Source organism: Ictalurus furcatus, chromosome 5, assembly GCF_023375685.1.
Source record: "Ictalurus furcatus strain D&B chromosome 5, Billie_1.0, whole genome shotgun sequence".
Taxonomy (NCBI): Eukaryota; Metazoa; Chordata; class Actinopteri; order Siluriformes; family Ictaluridae; genus Ictalurus; species Ictalurus furcatus.
Window position 1 is genome coordinate 2,543,254 of NC_071259.1, and position 22,129 is coordinate 2,565,382.

The following is a 22,129-nucleotide window of genomic DNA, read 5'->3' on the forward strand; positions in this document are numbered from 1 at the left end:
ATCGACGCAACCAGATTTTAAGTTCAAGGAGGCGATTAGTTTTTCACACGGGTGATTGTGATGTGTTGGATAACTTTTTTTTTTTTGCTTAAATAAAAAAATGAATAAATAAAAACTGTATTGTGTGTTCACTCAGATTTTTCTGGGTTTGTTTTTATAACCAAGTTTGAATTGCGCATCTAAAGCACCGTTCTTTCTTTCTTTTTTTTTCCCCAGACTCCTGTGTCGCGTAAACATGACTGAAGGGAACGGCGACCATTCCCGAGATGATTTCACTCCTCAGCCTCAACGTCCTGCTGTAAGTCCACTCTCCTTCCTGACTCGATGTTTCATTTCAGGAGAGCCGTTGGCTCTTCTGTACAGTGCCTTCTGGAGGTCGTCTTTAAGGGAACACTCTGCGCAACGTGCACTGTTATATCAGACCGACATGAGCACTGGCTCAGACCGATGTGCCGTACACAAACGTTTTAAAATCACAGTGAACGTGAGACCGCATTATAAACACAAACTGCACAGTCTAAAATAGATAACGTCCCAGTTACACCCACCGTTAAAGCAACGGTACTTTCCGGTATTCCGGAAATGAACAGTAAGTTAGACAGAGGGTGAAAATGAGAAGAACAGCAGGGTCCAGGTGAGGGTTTTTTAATAACTGCTGCAGTTTTAAGTGCTAGAGGGAGAGAAGCAGAAGCTACAGATCTGTTTATGAAGGGAGAAATAGGTGCGGGAATGACAGCGTGACCGCGTTTGAGGAGAAATGTAGGAGCAGGATCAAGGTGGGAAGATGAAGAACAGGATTTCGGGATTAATTAAACGACAGGAGGGGTTCGTAGGAGTAAAACTAGACAACCGTTGACGACAGTGTTCAGGCAGAGGCCTTGCCTATAGAGCACTGGCAGCCAGCATTCAACTTTTCCTGGTAGTAATTCAGGAAAGAGCTGCAGAACTCTTCAGATACATGGGGGTTGGGTGAGCTTATTTACCGTGTCAAACAAAACCTTAGGCCTATCGCTTGCTTTATTGATCATCATGGAAACATCGTTAGTTCAGATTGTGATGTCTTGTTGTGATCAATGAGAGCTAGATGGTAAGCGGTAAGACCAGTCTTCCTATAGAGCCGCTCGAACCGTCTACCGACGACTTATTTTAAGGCCCCGAGCTCAGGGGTATACCAGGGGGAAGTGTGGGAGGACGGGACAGGCCTGGTCTTAATAGGAGCGTGCTTATTTTGAGAGTGGTATCTTGAGAGTATCTTTGAAGATACAGGAGAAATCAAAAACCTCAGCAATTGTAGAGGAAGCGACGGAAGCACAGAGTAATGTGGCATCAGCAGATTTAAGGTCCCGATAGGACATCATCGTGTTACCGCGTGACTTTTGAGCAGGTAGACCGAGCGTAAATTCGATGAGCTTATGAGCAGAGATGCCGGTGTCAAAAGAGGAGATTGAAGCAATATCAAACCCAGATGCGCAGATTGAATCAAGAGTATGACCGTGGGTGTTTAGAAGTTCACTGATCGGCTACGTGGGAAATACGAATCTCCGCCTGCCACCTGTCTGACAGGTCCTGTCAGGGTTATGGCCTGATCTGTTTTTACTGGCTATGCTATGATTTATGTATAAATCAACATTTAAAACGTTTTACCATCACGTTTTAGGTGTATTAAACAATGAAGGAGGTTTGTTTTTGTTTTTTTTTTGACCTTTTCTCACCAGGCTTTGCTGGGGGCACTTGATCTCATCAACCCCGCAGTCAAGACCCAAACAACTTTTAGGTTACTTACGTAACCCCGGTCCCTCTGATAACATGAGTGAGCGGATGTTTGAACGAAAACCAAGTTAACCATGTAACAAGATGAAAAAGTACACAACTAGAGGATAAAATACCTTCATCTGCCACTTTAAGCGTTTTTTTTGTTTGTTTGTTTGGGGGGGGTGTTTACTAAAATTGACACCGTTACTATGGCAACGTTCACACGGCTAGACGCCACCATCGGTCACGGTCTTCAATCGAGAGACATCCCGTCTCCATCATAACAGTAGTCGGTGGAGGATTTCGTCTTCGGCGACGTCTGCGAGGCGTTTCGAGAGGAGATCTACGCCGCGGGGTTGGAGAGTCCTCTTTTAGAGCGTGCTCGTTTCACACCCGTGATCTCTACTGGATTTTTCTCCCTGTCCCGCTACACGTTTCTCGAGAGGAAGTCGTCTATATAACGGGTTACAATGTAACCGCGGTTGTACGTTTCCATTTTTGAGCCTCCGATTGACTGCAGGTAGGAACTAAAGTTGCGAGTGGTGTCCTGAAGACACGGCAGACCACACAGGAGGACCGAGCCAAGCTTTCGGATTCGTCGCCTGATTCCAGACCTGATTCGCTCGTTGCTTGCTAGCGTGAGTCAGCTGTGTATCATGCACCCTTACTCCGGCTTTATCTAAAGAAAGCACCGCGTCTGTTGTTCGTAGAGAAGAGCCATATAATTCTGCAAATCTCCACCGTTGTTCCTGTTCGAGTTGGCCAGAGAGTTGGCACATCAAACCCGTCCTCCGTTTACTTCATTCACTTACTACAAAACTAAGCACTAATCCATGGATTTGGTCCTGCGTGAGCGTATTACTCGTCGTACCACATGTTCCCCATGAATGTTTTGGCGAGTCTGATCACGATCGGCTTTTAGTGACACATTTGCACTATCCTAGGGGGAAAAAAACACGTGTTTTTGATTGGTTTTGTTGAGTTATAAGTCGATTATCATTGTGACCTTCGCTGAGTCCAATTAAAACTGAAGCACATGACAAACACACACACACACACAGACTTAGAGAGATCAGCTTTGTTTAATGGCAGTCAATTGGAAAATAGTGTGCTTTCTGTTGTCCACTCGGATTAGTGCTCTCTGTCCGTTTCCGCACGCCCTGGGACGGTCAATTTGAAGTGGACTGAGAGGCGTATTGGGAACTCTTGTAAAAAGTCCGGATGTAGTCCAGAGGATTAGTAGGGGATAATAAATATCCTGGACGAATTAATTATTTCCTAATAAATGCTGCATTCAGGACGAGGCCTCGGGGGGGAAAACAAGGGCTACAAGAATTTCCATGATGTTATTCAGTGTGGCATTATTCAGGATTCTTCCTAGTTATATAATAAATAAGGGTTATTTGTTGGGGGGGGGGTGCTGTTTCAGGAAAATATCCAACAGCAGGCCAGGCTTGTGCGATGAAGCAGAGTCACTGCTGAAACCACACAGTTGATTCTTTTCCAATAACTGCAGGTCCTGAAGTGTTTTATTCCTCTTATACCACAGCCGTGATGACAAACTTTTATTTTCCTCCATCAGCCTTTCTTTCTTTCTTTCTTTTTTTTCTTTTTTCTTCCTTCCCCGCTTTCTTGAAGTTCATAAAGCAAGCAGATAAAAAAAAAAAACTCCCTCCGTCACGAAGACTTTTCCATGGTGGAAACCCCACTCGCCGACACTGGAGACTCCTTCCGTCTTCACGTTAGGTTAGATGTGTCGCGTTCACTGTGTAAGTCGTTGCCATAGATACGGTAACGGGTTAAACCGAGCGCTTTGATGCGTCATTAAACCCGTGATTCGTTCGCCGCCGTTTATAGAAAACGAACCGGCCGCTTCTGACCAATCAGAACGGAGAATATAACAGTATAAATAATAATAATGATAATTGATCCTTGTCGTTTGAAGTACCAAAACATTCAACATATAAAAATGTAATGCTGTATTTGTCGTACAAAATGGATCGATAGATATTTTATCTTTCATGTCTGTATGGAATACGCCTCCAGCTGTAATGACGATTTGTAAAACGATTCCAGACGAAGTAATTATAATCAGACTAATCCCGCACAGTGACGGCACGTGGACACGGAGCTGTCGTTTTTGCGTTGTCATTGTGTTTGATGCCTGAGAGGGCTATCTTTCAGAACATCGTTTAAAAAAAAAACAAAAAAACTGGATTTCAGCGGTGAGAGATATTAAAAGAAAGGGTCTCATAGATCCTCATGCATTATGCACTCTTTTTGAATAATTGAGTACCATGATTGGAATTTCCCACACAGATTATCTGAAATGGCGTAACGCTGTCAGCTCCAGAGACGTTTCCAAAACGATAAATCAGCCCTGTCGTCTCCAGGCCAGCGTCGTCTGTGTCTGCACCCTAATGTGGAGATCGATATCAGCTCGAATCGATGGCATCCTGAATTGAAATTTGGCACAGGAAATGATACGGTGTGACGTGGCCTTCTCCCAGCGTGAGACCACTCTACACCCGAGGCTAATTTCTTCTGATTCGGTATTATCGTCGCCCGCTGTATTGACTCACGGGCGGGATGAGGAAGGAGCCGAGGACACGGATGATGGAGAGAGAGAAATGGAAGTCATTGTGCTTCAGTAAAGATCGCTGACTGCTCATTGCTTTGAGCGATGCATTTGATCTCTGACTGAAAAGTTTAGCAGTAAAGCCTGACCGAATCACATCAGTGCACCCGATTTCCATATTTACCATCAGCAAGCACCAGGGAGTGTGTGGCACGAGATGTGAGGTTAAATTGAAAAGAGGGGAAGTTGAAGATTGGAGGTTAAATTCACATGTGCAAGTGCTTGCACATGCCTCTAGATGCTGTGGCCTCTGTGTCTGTAAATCTCAGTGAGGGAGGCGTGGCATCTGTGTCTGTAAATTTCAGTGAGGGAGGCGTGGCATCTGTGTCTGTAAATTTCAGTGAGGGAGGCGTGGCATCTGTGTCTAAATCTCAGTGAGGGAGGGGTGGCATCTGTGTCCGTAAATTTCAGTGAGGGAGGCGTAGCTTCTGTGTCTGTAAATCTCAGTGAGGGAGGCGTGGCCTCTGTGTCTGTAAATCTCAGTGAGGGAGGCGTGGCCCTCTGTGTCTAAATGTCAGTGAGGGAGGCGTGGCATCTGTGTCCGTAAATTTTAGTGAGGGAGGCGTAGCTTCTGTGTCTGTAAATTTCAGTGAGGGAGGCGTGGCCTCTACCGGTCAGTCCCAGAGAAGGAGGCCTCCTACTTCTGAAAGCTAACACTTTGTTTTAAAGGAAGTTTTTGCTCAACACTGAACCGTATCATATGAAACAACTCAAAACGCAGCCACGTTGCTTCTCTATGGTAAGCGTGTATGTTGTACCCTGTAATACACCTCGTACACACTGGATTATTGCTCATGTTTCAAGATGCACATCGTATCGTCTCTGAAGCGGAAACGCACAGCACTACTTGACACGAGATTTTGACAGTTTTAGTTCACACTTCCTGTGTCATGTTCAGCGCGTAAAGTCATCACAGCTTTTATCCATCGCTGGCACTCGGGAAATTCTGACATGAGACGAGTGTCTGATGTTTATGTTTACATGTGTGTGTCTCTGTGTGTCTCTGTGTGTGTGTGTGTGTGTGTGTGTGTGTGTGTGTGTGTGTGTGTGTGTGTGTATAGGTATCCTGGGGAGTGAAGATCAGGAAGAAGCTGAAGCCCATGGCTCCGTTTCTTGGCACATTCAGGCCTCTGGTGGGACAGAGCTGCCATCAGTGCGCCCCGGAGAGTGTGGTGAGTGTGTGTGTGTGTGTGTGTGTGTTTGGTTGTTTGTCTCTCCTAAAAGCCAAAGAACTATTGATTACGAGTGCATTACGACGCCAAGGTTTGGCTCGATTATTCCGGCCGCAGGTTTTACGACGCGTCTTCGAGGGAGGATCTAAAAGAGATTTTGAACACAGTTCTAAGTGAGAGCAGCAGTTACAGGAGAAGGAAATAACATCACACACTCCGGAGGTTCACTGTCTCACTCGAGCGTGAAGGAGCAGATGACTAAGCTCAATTCTAGGAGCTTCAAATCCCAACGCAGGCATCACATATGTGCCGCTAGGAAGTGTAGGTAATGGAGCTGGAATTAGGTGGTTATTGGTTCAAATCCCCAGGTATGCGAGTGTTTTAATCGGAGCGAGCCGAGCACAGCTGGGGGATCTGAATTCTATCCCGGCCAGCACGTGTACCGGCTCCCGTTTACAGCCTCTAGTATCAGATTGGTTCCATGAAAAACAGCTGGTCCCTTCGGTTGGTCCCGAACATGTGGTCCTCATGACGGCCTGATGAAGAGGGCGAGTTGAGTTGAAGCCAGACGTGAATCTGAAATGAGCACACAGTGCCGTGATTGTGTGTGACCTTGATGTTTAACTCCTGATTTTTCAGGGTCGTCAGCTGCTGAAGAGCGCTCCGTTACTCGGCTTCCGGAACCTTCTGTTAGTGAAGGAAACACACACCAGGTAAGATCAACAGGCATGGGGCAAAATAAGCTCTAGACATAATTACAGTAAGCTTCAGTAGAGTTTCCGGCCATCACAAAAACATTGATATATCTAAGAACCTTATTGTTCTTAATGTTATTTCGTAACGTAAGGGGGTAGGATACGGATGCGAGTGCAGTTAAACAGTTTTATTAAAGGAGACAAAGGCAGACGAGTCCAAATCGTAATCCAAAAACGTAGTCAAGACAGGCAAAGGGTCAGGCGATCGGCAAACAGGCCAACGCTGGGCAAAGCGGAAATCACAACGAGGAAACGAGAAACAAGGTCATACACATGGGACATGAAACAAGAAACTAAGACTGGGAACTGGGAACTGGGAGCGGAAAACACCAGCGTGGGCAAAGTGAACTAATCTAACGTTAACCTAAATAATCTTTAGAACTCTTATCTAATACTCCGCGAGGTGTACAGGGAAGCGAGCGGCATATATCCCGAACATAATCAGCGTTAAGTGCTGGCAGCTGTTAACAATGAAGCCACACCCTCGAACAACAACAACCAATGACAAAACAATGAGGAGACAGAACAGAAACAAAACAATCGCACGTGTCCACAGTAAACAACGTCACGGTTATCAACATCCGAAGAGCACGCGCTCGCTGAGCTCTCGTGCACGTAGCTCGTGCATGCATGCGCGCCCTCCGTCTCTCCGAGCGCGCTGCCAGAAGGGGAGATCGTGACAGTGTGTGTGTGTGTGTGTGTGTACTATGTGTCCATCTATACAGATGACCTCATGTAGTTTAATCACTCATTATTAAAAAAAGAAGAAGAAGAATATTAAAAAAAGCCAAATATTTGCCGTTCCTGTTAGGAAATTTTCCCTGTGAATTCTGTTAGGACTCGTCTATCTCAGTGATTCTACGCGTGTGATGTTCTCTGTTTTTGTCACCGTTACTACGGAAACCTGGGTTCGACCGGAGCGTCTCTCTCGCAGCGGAGTGCGCCGACTTCATGCGCTCCATTAAAGAGGATTAATAAGATTTAGCTGCCGAACATCTGGACAAGAGGCTCTTTTTGTGCTGGATGTTTAATTTCTTCTCCGTTTCATTTCCTCTCCCTCGCTCTCCTCAAAGCTTGGAGAACTTTCATTTTCACGCCGCTTCACTGGCCCTCGTACCGTTCGGACGAGAGAGCTTCCTTCAAAAGCCTGTCTTGAAACACTTAATTTCTCACCCGGGTTCATTTTCACACCACTTCACAAAGCTCTTCTTAAACGTCCTGTCCAGGCTTGCTGATGTGATCTGACTTCAAAGGGGCCGATAGAACATTCGTTCATTTTCCGGTACTACAGACGGAACCGCTTCAGAGCTGCTCGTCGTCGACTCTACCAGTCTTCAGAAATGTACTCATGGGAAGTTTTCTAATTTCTTTTAGAAAGTATTGTCTGTCTAAAATGGCTTTTCAAGTATTTTTTTTTTCTGATTGCTTTTACATCCTTGTTATTCTCATCAAAACATTCAGCGAGGTCTTGCGCGGTGAGGGTGAGGGTGTGGGCGGGGTCTTCCTAAAGAGACCACGCCCATCCGGTAGAAATATCAACAAAGGTTGTTGGTGAAAAGAACTGCAGTGTTGATTTCCCGTGACGCACCTCTCATAGGGAACCAGCGGACCCAAACAACACCAGCAAACATAAATAAATGCCCCCCTACTTTCCCTTAATTTGTCACACACTTGTAGTTAATATTGCAAAAATAAAACCACAACTGCGAAATGATTTGTGCTACTTTCGCACGTTAGGCATGTTCTTCCGTGTGTGTGTGTGTGTGTGTGTGTATTTGTGTTGTAGGTACCGAGGATGGCTGGTAAGAAGAGTGTGTTGTGTGCTGTTTATCTGCGGCCGGAAGGTCGACTCGGGTCCTGCTGGAGACAGACTGCTTCGGATCTGCGGCACAGACGGGTAAAGAGAGGAATCTGCAGCCCCACGCCGGCTCTGTCTCCACTCTCGTGACACCATAAACAGACACTTGCTCGAAAACAAAGATAGCTTGGGCGTACAGAAAAGTCCACCAGGAGACTACGAGTTCGAAGCCAAGAGAGGACAGTCGTGTTGTGAGTGGGCGGGGCATGCATATTAGCGTGTGCTAAATGAATCAGCGTTAAACGTATGCGGAAGAGGACGGCTAGCGCTTTTGTCCAGGTGTGTTACGCTGCCCTGTGACGCAGTTCAACAGGGAAAATTATGGCCACGTGAAAACATTCCGCACTTTCTACAAGGGAGTATATCTATCTGAAATTTTCGTTATTCCTCTTTGGGGTTGGCAGGCCTGCTTTTGCCAACATTTTTTCGAACACACCTGCAGCTTGTTGTTTTTCCTCTGAGGTCCCGAAGCTGCCTCGATTAATGTCCGGCAGGTGAAAGTCGACTGGGCGTGTTGATTCGGTGTGTTAATTTGGGAGATGAAGCGAATGAGCTGGCAGTAAAAAGCCCTAGTGAATGGAGCATTTGGGACATTTTAAGTCCCATCGCTGTCCTTTCTTTTGTGTTTTTCCTAGCTCAGTTTTCCCAGGACATCGCCTCCTCTCCTTCCTCCTTTTTGCCGTAGGCCCTGACTTAATTTGTTCCTTAACATTTTACTAACCTTTCATACTCTGAAACAGTATTCTCACTTTGCAGTGTTGCTTCCTTCGAGGCCAGCAGCTGAGCTTCTTCGGGACACTGAGCGTGTTTGTGATGCTGCGCCCGAAAACAACGGGGCTTTGTGTGCAGAGCAGGCTGCTGTCCTGTGACTGTGTGTGTGTGTGTGTGTGTGTGTGTGTGTGTGTGTACAGGGTGAAGCGGGTCCTGACTCCACAGAGCGGTGCGGAAGAGTGTGGAGAAGACACCCGAGGCATTCTGGCTCTCGCTGAGGCATCTCAATCTCCGTCCTTGATCCGGTCTGAACATCCACACGAAACAATTAAAAACTCAATACAGCACAACGCATACAGTTTTAAAAAAGAGAGCGATTTGTTTCTCTCTCTCGTTCAGTATATTTACCCCACGAATGTCGGTTTACTTACAGAGTGATTTAGTTAGTGAACAGGCCAGTTTTAGGATTATATTATTATTTTATCCATTTAAAGACTGTAATGTGTTGCTTGAAAGCAGCCTTATAGTTGCCCTCACCCTGGGCAGTTTATCAGCTACACCTACTATACAGGTCACTTTCTAGGTGTACAGTTGCCGACTAAAATTCAGTAACTGTGTCGTTTCCCCTGATGGACTGCTCAGTAAGTGTAGTGTAGAGTCTTCGGGGTTTTGGCCGAGCTCGATTCGTTGCCTTCTCTCTCTCTCTCGGTCAGGTTGGTTGGCTGGTTGCTCTTGCGGATCTTCTCTCTGATGTTCTGCAGCGTGCAGGTGAACCTCAGACAGATGGTCGCTCTCCATCGAGCCACACAGCAGGTGAGCTTCTCATCACACTCCTCCCTTCACCCCTTTTCTCTCGTTTCTCCCCGTTCAGACCCGTATTCGGAGTCGGCGACTTAAGTTTAAAAGACATCTCCAGTCTCACGCTGACTAGAGAAAGAAATAGCATTTTTATTTCTTGGCTGTGAAATGTAATATGACGTAATGTATAGAGGTATGATGTAACGATCTAAGAGTTTAGTATATCGCCAGTTGGTTGCCGCATACAACACAATTTGGTTTGAAGGATAAGCTGACCAAGCACTCGTCTGCCACGCGTTAAGTATATTCGTCATTTTATCTGTAAATGATTTGCTGTACGAGATCGACATACTGTCAGACATATGGTGTCTCCTCCAATATGAGCAGAATGTAGAATATGAGCAGTATTTTTGTATTAGTTTGTGTTAGTGAAGTGTGTCTGGGGTGGAGATAGACGAAGCGATCGTGTGTTGGAGGGGGGGAGGGGGGGGGGGTCACTGCACTCGAGGACACACTCGGGTGAAACTCAAGTGCGCAGCCTGAGAGTCGCACTTCTCTATGCTCTTTGTTGCTTTTGAGTCCTTTTCATCTGTCCAGGTGCAGCACACTGAATTGTGATTTTGAAGTTCACAAGGAGGACTTTCTGTCCTCCAGACTTCTAGCAGTCAGATCTTACATCGTTATCATCATCGCATCCAGTGCTGTCACTCAAACTTTACCTGTTGAACCGTGTAAGACCGTGAACACGTCTTACTGGTGTTGCGCGGAGAGTCAGCGCATAAGCATGTGCCCATTGTCCGTTTTATCCAATCAGCGAATCGTGCGGAAGCATGCAGATTACAGGTCTTGAGTTAATGTTCACATTAAATATCACACTGGGGGAAATTGCGATCCTCGACCGTTGCATGGTGGCTGATTTGAGTAGTTCGGAAACCCCTTATTGATGAGAGCGGTCAGAGGACTGGTTTGACCTGACAGGACGGCTATCGGAGTTCACGTTGCCAGAGATGTATTCTCTGTAGTTCTCTGTAGTTCTCGCCTGGTTTCCCGCTGAAGCTAAGCAGGGTTGAGCCTGGACAGGACCTGGCTGGGAGACCTCATGGGGAAAAGGTAAGGTTGCTGAGGTGGTACTAGTGAGGCCAGCAGGGGGCGCTCACCCTGTGGGTGTTTGGGGCCTACTGAAACTCGAGTTCACTGTAAAAACAGCACCGTCTTTCAGATGAGACATTAAACCCAGGACCTGACTCTCTGAGGGCATTAAAAATCCGAAATTGGCCCTTCTCTATCATGGTAGCCATCCCTGAATTGGCTACATCACACTCCTCCAATACTATAGCGCTTTGAGTGTCTAGAACAGCGCTATATAAATGTAACTGAAAAGCATCTCAGAATGCAGGACATGTTGAACCTTGAGTCGGATAGGCTACAGAAGACCCCATGGGGTTCAACTCCTGTCAGCCAAGAACAGCCATCTGTGGCACTGAAACTGGGCGACCAGGAGACATTTGATCATCAAGTAGTGCTATTCCTTACTGTACATGATATGATGGATAGATAAACAGATCGGGTGTCACATCTGTGTTTATTTATCTGTCCCTCTGTCTCTCTATCTATCAATCAGACATCTCCAAACGAACTGTAAAAACATGTCTGCTGTTGTCCGTGCAGTTTGAAGTGTGTTTTTGAATGTGTACGTTCATCTACAGAGCTCTCACACTCAGCTATCAAGTGCCATTCGTGTGTGTGTGTGTGTGTGTGTGTGTGTTTTTGTGTGTGTGTGTGTGTGTGTGTGTGTGTGTGTTGCAGAACATCCCGCTGGTGTATGTGTACATTCGCCAGGGTGCTGTTGATCAGGCTTTGATCTCTCTGACTCTTCTCTGTCAAAACCTGAAAGTCCCTTACAGCGTCTATCCAGCTCGAGTTCACAACAGATTGATGAGGTAAACATTCTCTCGCGCTCTCTCTCTCTCTCTCTCTCTCTCTCTCTCTCTCTCTCGCGCACTCTCTCTCTGGCTTCACCATTTCACAAGGTATGTTGTGATAAAATGTGATAAAGTCCACATCACTCAAGAACTCAGGGAATGGGGAGTTTCTGGAGGGAAGGAAGGAATGATGGACAGATAGACAGTTAGATAAACAGACAAGGTAAGCAGGATTACCTCGGGTAAATATATGGACTGATGGATCGGTCAACGATCATGTTAGATAAGCAGGATTACGATATATGAACAGAAGAAGAACGAGAGAAAGAAGGAAAGTAAAAAAAATGGGAAATGTCTGGAGAGGACTAGATTAGCCATGTTAGAAAAAAAGATCTGTACATCTGTCTGTAGGTCTGTTTGTCCCTCCATCCATCTATCCATCTTTCTCTCTGTCTATCTATCTATCTGTGTTTCTATCTGTGTTATCTGCTCGTCCGTTTGTCTGTACATCCATCTAGTCGTCTCTGTCTGCCCAGCCTGTCCTCCCGTGATAGTGAGCTACCCACAGTGCATCATGGGTAATAATCACACTGCCTGAGAAAAATACCTTGTGTGTACTCAAAACCATTCGTCCAAAAGTCTCGGTACAGTGTATTCTACGCACTAAACCCACACATTAGGCTTTGTGCCATACGCGAGTCTTATATCGTCTCCCTTAGTGTAGAAACTAAAACTTTTATCACCTTACAGTCTCTGACCGTCTGAAAACGACTCGGGTAACCCGTTTGCAGGCCGTATCGTATTGGCAGCCACATCGGACAAGTCCGACTCAGCAAAGTTGTTCATTTCAGTGTGTTTGACTAAGAGCTCTCACGTCGAGCCAGTCAGGAGAACTGCACCAGCGTGCATTACTTTGCATATAAAACAGTGCACCGGTGTGTAAGGAGATAAAAGGAGGATGAAACATAAAGCGTGCGTGTTTATTGTAGGTTGTAAATGAGGGCCAGCTGCAGGGAGAAAGGAAGATGGAATGTGCTTTATTACACGAGGTCATAAGATTAATTAATAGCTACTTATTCAGATTGTACTGCGGAGAGTTCTTAACATATTTACAGTCTCAAAGGTGATGCGTAAACTTGGCTTAATGTGGTGCTCCTGTTGAGTCCACACACACACACACACACACACACACAGCGTGCGCTACAAGATATGTATGATCATCGAGCACTGATTACATAGAAGGCAGATTATAGCAGCGGACATGCATCAGTAATGAAGGCTTCATATACGTAATGTCCATAAAAGTCCAAAGTGTGTAAAGAGAGCTCTTAACCTTCAGTCTGTGAACACAGAGAGATGGGATAATTGGGTGAATGGATCACGTCAATAGACAAAGAGACGGAGAGAGATAGACCGGTGGACAAACAGACACGTAAGCAGGGTTATCTCTGATGGGTAAATATATGGACAGATGGAGTGGTAGATGTCTGATTAATAGACCGTTAAGTCAGGTAGATAAATAGGCAAATAGATGCACAGGTAGCTGGATGGATGGACAAGCAGACAGTGAAAACAGAGTTTAAACAGACAGAGGAAGAGAAGTTGTTCAATTAATGGACATCTATACAGGGGTAGACACATGATGGGTAGATGGAAGGATAGAAAGAGATCTGGGGATGGGCATGTGTTAAATTGATAGATGATGGATGGATTTATGGATTGGTATATATAAGATGGTTGGGTGGATGGGGATGAATGAATATATAAAATGGATGGATGGGGATGAATATATAAAATGGATGGGGATAAATGAATATATAAAACGGATGGATGGGGACGAATATATAAAATGGATGGGGATGAATGAATATATAAAATGGATGGATGGATGGGGATGAATGAATATATAAAATGGATGGATGGGGATGAATGAATATATAAATTGGATGGATGGGGATGAATGAATATATAAATTGGATGGATGGGGATGAATGAATATATAAATTGGATGGATGGATGGGGATGAATGAATATATAAAATGGATGGATGGGGATGAATGAATATATAAAATGGATGGATGGATGGATGGGGTTAAATGAATATATAAATTGGATGGATGGATGGATGGGGATGAATGAATATATAAATTGGATGGATGGATGGGGATGAATGAATATATAAATTGGATGGATGGATGGGGATGAATGAATATATAAAATGGATGGATGGATGGGGATGAATGAATATATAAAATGGATGGATGGATGAAAATATTGGACAAATGAGCTGATGGATGGTTATTTAAGATGGATAGATGGATTGATGAATATATAGGATGGATGGATTGCTGGAGTGATGGGTAGATGGATGAATAAATAAGATGGATGAATAGAGTGTATTGCTGGAGGGGGGATGGATGAATATATGAGAGTGATAAATGTTATATAGGCTATGTATGCTGGATTGATGAGAGATGAGAGGAACTCCGTGTCCTTGATATGAAGCAGTCTTGAAGAACAGAAGCATATCGTCATGTCATCAATTGTTAAGCGCGGTGTCAGTTTGCTTGACAGCACACTGCTGTAACTCTGCTTCTTCAGGGTCATCCTGCAGAAACTCGGCGTCATTTCTCTCCCTGATCACGCAGCCACGGAGCAGGAGGCAGAAACCCACAGCGTGTACTCTCCCGTCATGACCTCGGTAAGTCCTACAGACTCTACTCTGGCTAGGAAGCATCACGTCTCACCTGCAGCAGACGTTTTTGACAGTTGAGTGACCGACCGTGAAGGCCGAGGCCATACAAACACAACTACTTTTACCAAACTGGAGGTTAGCAAAAAAAAAACAAAAAAACCCTGCCTAGTTCTTTCTGCTGTTTCACAAACCGTGAATGGCGAATTTTGTTGATTGATGCTTTTCAAGGTGAGAAAGGCTTGCTGTTTGGGATCAGTGAATTGTAAAGAACAGCAAGTCGATGTTCAAGTTCGGCATGCCCTCACCTGCATCCCTGCAATACTTAATAATTAAATATATACGGAAAATAAACTCAAGCTTGAGCACATTAGGTATTATAGGCACTGGTCTGTTATCTTTAAAAGAGAATTGTTTTTAAAGAAAAGAACAACTCGCCCCAACTCAACTGACTTAATATTTACATTCATTCATTTATTCATTTTCGGTTTTCTGGTAGGGGATGTGCTGGTAATTAAATGTGAGAAGGTCACCCCAGATTTCTTTACCCCCCCCCAACCCCGAGCATATCCCAGGCATTCCCAAGCCAACTGTGAGATCCAGTCTCTCCAGTTGGTTCCTGAGATTTCCCCAGGCTCTCCACACACTCAGACATGTTCTACCATTAGCCAATCGTGAGGTCTCCTTGCGAGGTGCTCAAATCACCTCAGTGCGTCCCATCTCTATTCAGCGATGCAGCAGTTGTACTCCAAGGCGCTCCCGGTCTGTCAAGCTCCTCACCCGATCACCGAGAGTAAACCCAGCAACTCTGCAGAGGAACCTCGTTTCCGTCGCCTGTACGTGCGACCTTATGCTTTTGGTCACTACGCACAGCTCGTGACTAGAGATGACGATAGAGGTGTAGATCAGTAAACACAGAGCGTCGTCTGAAAACTCGCTTCCTTCTTCACCACCACAGAATAATACAGAGACTGTAACGCTGCTGCTGCTGCTGCTGCTGACACGACCCCAGGGTTCATACCAGGTGCTTGAATTTGGCTTTGTGAAATTGAAGTACTGGAAAACCTTGTAAATAGCCATTTTCTCTCTAGTGGTGCTTAAAAAGTGCTTGAATGATAAAAAGTCAATAAATGCAACATCGCTAAGAACTTTTTTTTTTTTTTTTTTTTTTTTTTTTTTTTTTTTTTTTTAAGTGTTTATTTTCGGTAGAACACGAATACAGTCCTTTCACTCATTAGATGAGTCCCCGCTGCAGCTCCGCCTCCTCATTTCCTCCCGCTATTCGCTTACACGTTTTGACAGAGACAGCGCCGGCCCACTTTTCAGTCCCTTTTAGCGACTTTTAGGGCAAACCTCAGCTACGTTCCGTAGAAGAGAGTGGCCAGTACTATGTTGGGTGGGGGCGAGCGCGAGGCCCTGCTTTCCCACCACAGGTACACCTGTTCAGTGACTGTCAGAGAGAGAGAGAGATAGTAGCACATTTAGTGTGAGAGAAGAAAAAAAAAACACGAAAAACATTCCGTCACTGCTAACATTCTCTCCGAGTGATTATTTTACATGTAAACATGGCCGACACCCAGTGTTTGGGAGTAGCTAAGTAAACGTAGCGACGCTACTAACTTAACTCCATTCGTCAGTGTCGTGACAATAGTGGTCATCTGTTGGACACGTAACGCGACCAACCGCAGTTTGATACGTGACGTTTGGGGCGGGTAAACGATAATACCGTAATAAATGAACGCTAGAGTGTATTTTCTGATACAGAGAATATTACTGGCGCTTTGTTGTTAATAAGCAACACGACACAGTGTTTACATCATTCAGTCAGTTGATCAGTGCCTGCCGAGGGAGTTCTTTTATGTTTCTGAATTTGACTGTATTCCTCAACGTCTCGTTTAAGGGAGCAGCAAGAGACATTTAGCGGCCTTCCGTTGAAAGTTGTTGGTATACTGACGTTATGGTGAAGACGAAGCAATGCAAATTTATAGTCCGCTTATACTTATAGCGCTTTTTTATTTATTTATTTATTTTAACCTTAGCGGTTCTACCAAGCACTTCACACTGTTTCTCATTCACACACACACACTCACACACACACCAATGGTAACAGAGCTGCCATGCAAGGCACTAGCTTGCCATCAGGAGCAACTCTGGGTGCTTTCCCAAGGACACTTCAGCATGTGGAGTCACGTGGGCCGGGAATCGAACCGCCGACCCTACGATTAGCGGACAACCCGCTCTACCACCGCCCAGTTTAGTTCAGCATGACTGGAAAAGGTGCCATATTGAAAATTCGTTGTGTTTTTTATTTATATTCATTTTATTTTGGAATTTTCAAAGTAGAACTAAACAATATGTTTGAATGACATCTCTTGTATAGTCCTTAAAAACAAAAAGAAAAAGTAGTGCTTGAAAAGTCCTGGAATTTTATTATGGAGCATGTGTACGAACCGTGTGACCTGTGTTGCACGTACACTCGATTTTCCCATCAATAATTATTAAGACCCCAAGATGAAAAAAAACTCCACCATCGCTGGAAGGTCTCTCCACTTACCTGAAGGAAGCGTCATACTCTCCGGGAGGGAAGCAGAGCTTCGGACTTGGAGGCACTGATTTTCATCCCATCTGTTTGAAACTCGGCATCAAAACATTGAAGCGCATGCAGGAGGTCTGGTTCGGGTGGTGTCGGGATCAATGTCTGCGAATAACAGCGGCGTCACCTCTACCCCCTCACGCTGGCTGTGTCCTGATTTCCTTTCCATGAAAACTACAAACAGGAATGGATTCAAGACGCACCCTTGACCGAGTCCTCCACCTTCAACGGTTTCAGCCTCATGCCAAGCAAGCCAACGCAACCCGTACAGAGACCGGATCACCGCCGGATACCCCGTACTCCTGGAGTACCTCCGACAACAAATGCCGAGCCACAAGATCAAACACCTTCTCCAAATCCACAGGACATGCAGACTGGATTAGCATACTCCCATGAGCCCTCACAAAGCTGTGCAAGACTGAAGAACTCACCTAAATCCTCTTCTCGAATCCTAGATCAGACGGCGTGTCCTCTCCAGGGGTCTCATTTATACAAGCGCGCACAGAACAAGCTCTAATTCGGAGACGGTGGACGTCGACGGATCCCACAGGTTCTAAAATTGCTCAGTGGCCTGCTTTCGATACTGCTCGTTGCAGACAGCACGGAGCATGACCGAAGGTCTGAGAAAATAACACTTGGCCGTGATGCAGTAGAGATGCTCTTGCACGAAGTACGGCGAAGCCGAAGCGGTTTATTTGACACTTTTATGAGCAGTTAATCTAAGAAATAATTACGACGTGACATAAGCCAGGCATCTCCGGTACCACCTCGCTGAAGACGGAGTGCTGTTCTGTACCGTGGAAGAGTCGTGGGTTTCACTGGGCCATGTTCAGCATGCAGTGCTTAGCATTTGATTCTGACCGAGAGAAGCGGGTTTAGCATCCGTAACATGGGGAAAAGGCAGGAATGCAAAGCACAACACAGAACATGACTGACAAGTTCCCTGTGTGTGTGTGTGTGTGTGTGTGTGTGTGTGTGTGAAAATTAGTTAACATGCTGAACAGCAGGAGTGTCTGCTGTTGTGCCTGTGTTCAGTTTTGGTTGCTGATTGATTCACACTACAGAACACAGATGGAGGCAGGACTTGACAGGGAGGATGTGTGTGTGTGTGTGTGTGTGTGTGTGAGAGAGAGAGAGAGAGAGTACCAAACAGTACTTGAGCTTATCGGCCTCTTAAAGATGGATTTAGGCAACATCTCACCGCACTACATGCGCACGTGTGTGTGCGCGCGCATATATTTTTGAGCACCAGATGGTGTTACCAGACTGATGATGCTTTTTGGTTGCGGTTTGTGTTTTGTTTTCCAGATTTGAATATGGATATTAGTTTCTTTCTCTCTCTCTCTCTCATCCCCGAGGAGACGAGAAACGGTTATGTTCATACCGGTCACGTTTACATGCGAAGATTTCCACCGTCCTGTATAAACTCATTCGGATGTTCCATCTCGACCTGCACATTCTTCACAGAAAAGCGTGCACGTCATTTGATGACCCGGTTACGCGCATGGGTGGAGCGAGGTTTTATGTCGGCGCTCAGAGCGTTTTAATTGTGCTGCTTGTGCTTTTAATGACTTTTAAATTATTTCCGGCAAGAGTCACCCGAGTGTGATTATTGAACGGACGGCGAGGTGAAGAACTTGCGACCGCGATGACGTTTCTCGGCGTTTCATTTTCGCCCCCAGATTCAGGAGCAGTAACACTCTGGTTGTCGAAAATAACATCAAATGCACGCATGTTGTGATACTGTTTGATGATGTATTTAGAAATGTAACATGTTTACATCATGTAAAATACCGATACAGCTAGCTCACCTACTAGCGTTCTTGTATCAGGTTTAGGCTAGTGAAAACTTTGCAGACTTAATCTTCTCATCGTAAAATGAACATTCATTGGTCCGTATGTTGTTTTTTTTTAATATATTTATTTTGATAAATATTCCATGAATTAGTTTATATGTAGCTAAATGTGATGCTGTTAAAAACTGTGAGCCTGAGAAACGGGATTTCTAGCTACATGGCTTCACATTAGATAGGAAAAAAATAGGAAAATAAAGAAAAAATAGCTTGTACATTTTTTTTCAAAATTCTTTTATGAAATGAAAACTCTGGAAAAACAAAATAATAATGCGGCATCTAGCCTTGCTGGCTGTAGCGATCTAAAAACTCTGTGAAACACATGAGGGAAGAGAATTCCTGTGTGAATGATGCTTCATTTTGAGTTCCACTTCCAGCAGCACCATCTCTACTGTAACACTTAGATGGGTAACACTGGGGAAGTACATCTCAGGGATGAGAACTGTAGCCAGACGCTCCTTATTCCCCTGTTCTCTGTGTGTTCCTCCATTCAACAGACTGTAAGCTTTCTGGGTTCTGTACTTGTAGCTCGGAGTCCACAAAGCTGTCGATGTAATTACGGCAAGCTTGTGAGGCTTTTTGTACACCGGGAGTGTGCTCGTGCATTCAGTAAAGAAACTCCGAAGCCCCCTTTGTCCTCTACCGTTATACCATTATCTATTTCATTATCTCCCTCTCTCTTGCACAATCATTTCCAGATCTTAATCTACTTTTTATGTCATGACCCTGAGTTATAAATGGGGGTGGTAACATAAAAGTGTAGATACCTAGAAAGGAACCTAGAAAGTACCAGTAAAGCGAGGAACTAAATGATACAGGCTCATCCTGCTCTCTTAGCTATCCATGTTAGGTGATGTTGGAGATGAGCGGTAACTAGTGGCAGTAACTGTGTGGCAGTAGCTATGTTGTAGTGGCAGTAACTAAGTGGCGTGGCAGGAAATAAGTGGCAGTAACTAGTGGCCATAACTAAGTAGCAGTGACAGTAAATAAGTGGCAGTAACTAAGTCGCAGTGACAGTACATAATGGCAGTAAATAAGTGGCAGTAACTAAGTGGCAGTGACAGTAAATAGGTGTCAGTAATTAAGTGGCAGTGACCATAAATAGGTGGCAGTAACTAAGTGGCAGTGACAGTAAATAGGTGGCAGTAATTAAGTGGCAGTGACCATAAATAGGTGGCAGTAAATAAGTGGCAGTGGCAGTAAATAAGTGGCAGTGACCGTAAATAAGTGGCAGTAAATAAGTGGCAGTGACCGTAAATAAGTGGCAGTGACAGTAAATAGTGGCAGTAAATAAGTGGCAGTGAATATAAATAGGTGGCAGTAATTAAGTGGCAGTGACCGTAAATACTGGCAGTGGCAATAAATAAGTGGCAGTGACCGTAAATAAGTGGCAGTGACAGTAAATAGTGGCAGTAAATAAGTGGCAGTGAATATAAATAGGTGGCAGTAATTAAGTGGCAGTGACAGTAAATAGGTGGCAGTAATTAAGTGGCAGTGACCGTAAATACTGGCAGTGGCAATAAATAAGTGGCAGTGACAGTAAATAAGTGGCAGTGACAATAAATAGTGGCAGTAACTAAGTGGCAATGACAGTAAATAGGTGGCAGTAATTAAGTGGCAGTGACAGTAAATAGTGGCAGTAACTAAGTGGCAGTGACTGTAAATAGGTGGCAGTAATTAAGTGGCAGTAACTAAGTGACAGTGATGGTAACTAAGTGGCAATGGCAGAAACAGAATGATAGTGGCAGTAACTGGTAGTAATAACCCAGTGTCAGTGGCAGTAACTACTGACAAAAACTCAGTGGCAGTAGATTTCAAAATGGGAACCTCATTGCCTACAGGAGGGCAGCAAGTGTAACCAATCATTGGTATATATTTTCAGTTGCCAGCAGAAAGGGGCATGACCGAGAACTAAGGCATACACATGGCAGGGTCTCTGGCACATGATTTTATAGGACTTACAGGTACTCCGCTGTAAATCTGCTGTAAATCCCATTGCCATCATAAAGCCTTCAAAATCCCTCACCTTTTATATCACTGCCTCCGGTTTAGTTCACTTTATTGCACTTAAACTTTCTCTTTTTTTTTTTTCTTTTTTTTTGTTTGTCTGTAGCTGGTTGGCGAGCTGCTGATGTCAGGGGAGAGTCTCAGCGTGGGTGTGTGTGAGGAGAGTGGTTATGGAGGGCAGTGGCTGGCACGGATTCGTCAGGCTGTGGCTGAGGGCCTGGTGCCAGACGTGAACGTGGTGCCAGTCGGAATCTCCTACGACTGTCCTCCTTCATGCCAGTCCACACGCCCTGGGGTACACATAAAGCCATCAATTATTTAGTTGGTTAATTTGGCCGTTTGTTAGTTAGTTTTGGGTGCTGAAAAAAAGCAAAACCCCCGATGTAACAAATTTTAATTTATTTATTTATTTTTGAGGGGTGTGGTTTGTTGTTTTTTTGTTTTTTGTTTTTTTTCGACACCCAAGATTTGCAAAAGAAAAAAATTAAAGCAGACAAAGTAGTACATACAGTCCAGCATGAATAATGCATACCCCAGGATGAAAAATCTAACTAAGAGATATATGCTAATGGGTATTAATTGTGTGGTGAATTTCTAGCAGCCAGGGGCACTTCAAACAGGGCAAAGACGAGAACGCTTCGTAGCCCTTTCAAATGATTCTGCCAAAATAGTACATGCAAACTGTACACACAGATCACGGTGCAGGCGTCTGTACTATCACACATTTTCTAGTTCATGAATAATCCAGCGCACGGTAGGTGAATTATAACAGGGAGTCTGTGCTTTTGATACACATCCACCACACTAAATCAGATGTTTAATGCTTAGACAAATGTGAGCTTATTAAAAGCAGTGCCCCGGCAGGACCAAGGCAAAGCAATAATAATTTCCATTCTGTCTGAGTGGCCATTATCCAGATCTGCTATCGACGAAAACATGATAGATGGCCATGTTCCTGTAGCCAATAACAGCGGCTACAGTAATTAAAACGGTATCATTTGTAGAGACGGAGATGTCGATATCTAAAGGAAGCAAGCACTTGCGTCTCAGCGACACCTCGTCTGCTCAGTCCGTCAGTGTAAAGCAGATGCTATTTGAGCCGTGGACCTTTTTTTAATCACGGAACCAACGATGACAGGTTGCTGGTACATCACCTGACCTGGGGGCATGCTGTTATAGTCATGAGTCATGTGATGCAGCTCAGCACAAAGCGCCGACACTGGAGACTCCTTCCAAAAGGCCGTTACGTTCACATCAAAGAATCCTTCGCCGATCAAAAATGATACGTTTTTTTCCTTTGTAAAATATCGACGCGTTTATTTTTTTATCCGTTTATATGGCGGGTCTTACCGTGCAAATCCTCGTGTACGCTGTTACC

At 44.7% G+C, this 22,129-nt stretch overlaps 1 protein-coding gene across 15 annotated transcripts in view; it reads left to right on the plus strand.

The window, feature by feature from the left end:
• The window catches only part of gpat2 (glycerol-3-phosphate acyltransferase 2, mitochondrial), a 146,223-nt gene that overhangs the window by 105,144 nt on the left and 18,950 nt on the right, over window positions 1-22,129 (plus strand). For 12 of the 15 annotated variants that reach the window (XM_053624165.1, XM_053624162.1, XM_053624154.1 and 9 more), the window contains 9 exons: window positions 217-298; window positions 5,452-5,562; window positions 6,202-6,275; window positions 8,104-8,214; window positions 9,087-9,191; window positions 9,600-9,699; window positions 11,491-11,624; window positions 14,208-14,307; window positions 20,858-21,046. In XM_053624165.1, the coding sequence (XP_053480140.1) occupies window positions 236-298; window positions 5,452-5,562; window positions 6,202-6,275; window positions 8,104-8,214; window positions 9,087-9,191; window positions 9,600-9,699; window positions 11,491-11,624; window positions 14,208-14,307; window positions 20,858-21,046 (987 nt within the window). In that variant the 5' untranslated portion in view covers window positions 217-235. Of the gene's footprint in view, window positions 1-216; window positions 299-1,223; window positions 2,391-5,451; window positions 5,563-6,201; window positions 6,276-8,103; window positions 8,215-9,086; window positions 9,192-9,599; window positions 9,700-11,490; window positions 11,625-14,207; window positions 14,308-20,857; window positions 21,047-22,129 lie in introns of those variants that run through there. The other 3 variants (XM_053624161.1, XM_053624163.1, XM_053624164.1) reach the window with 3 other exon arrangements.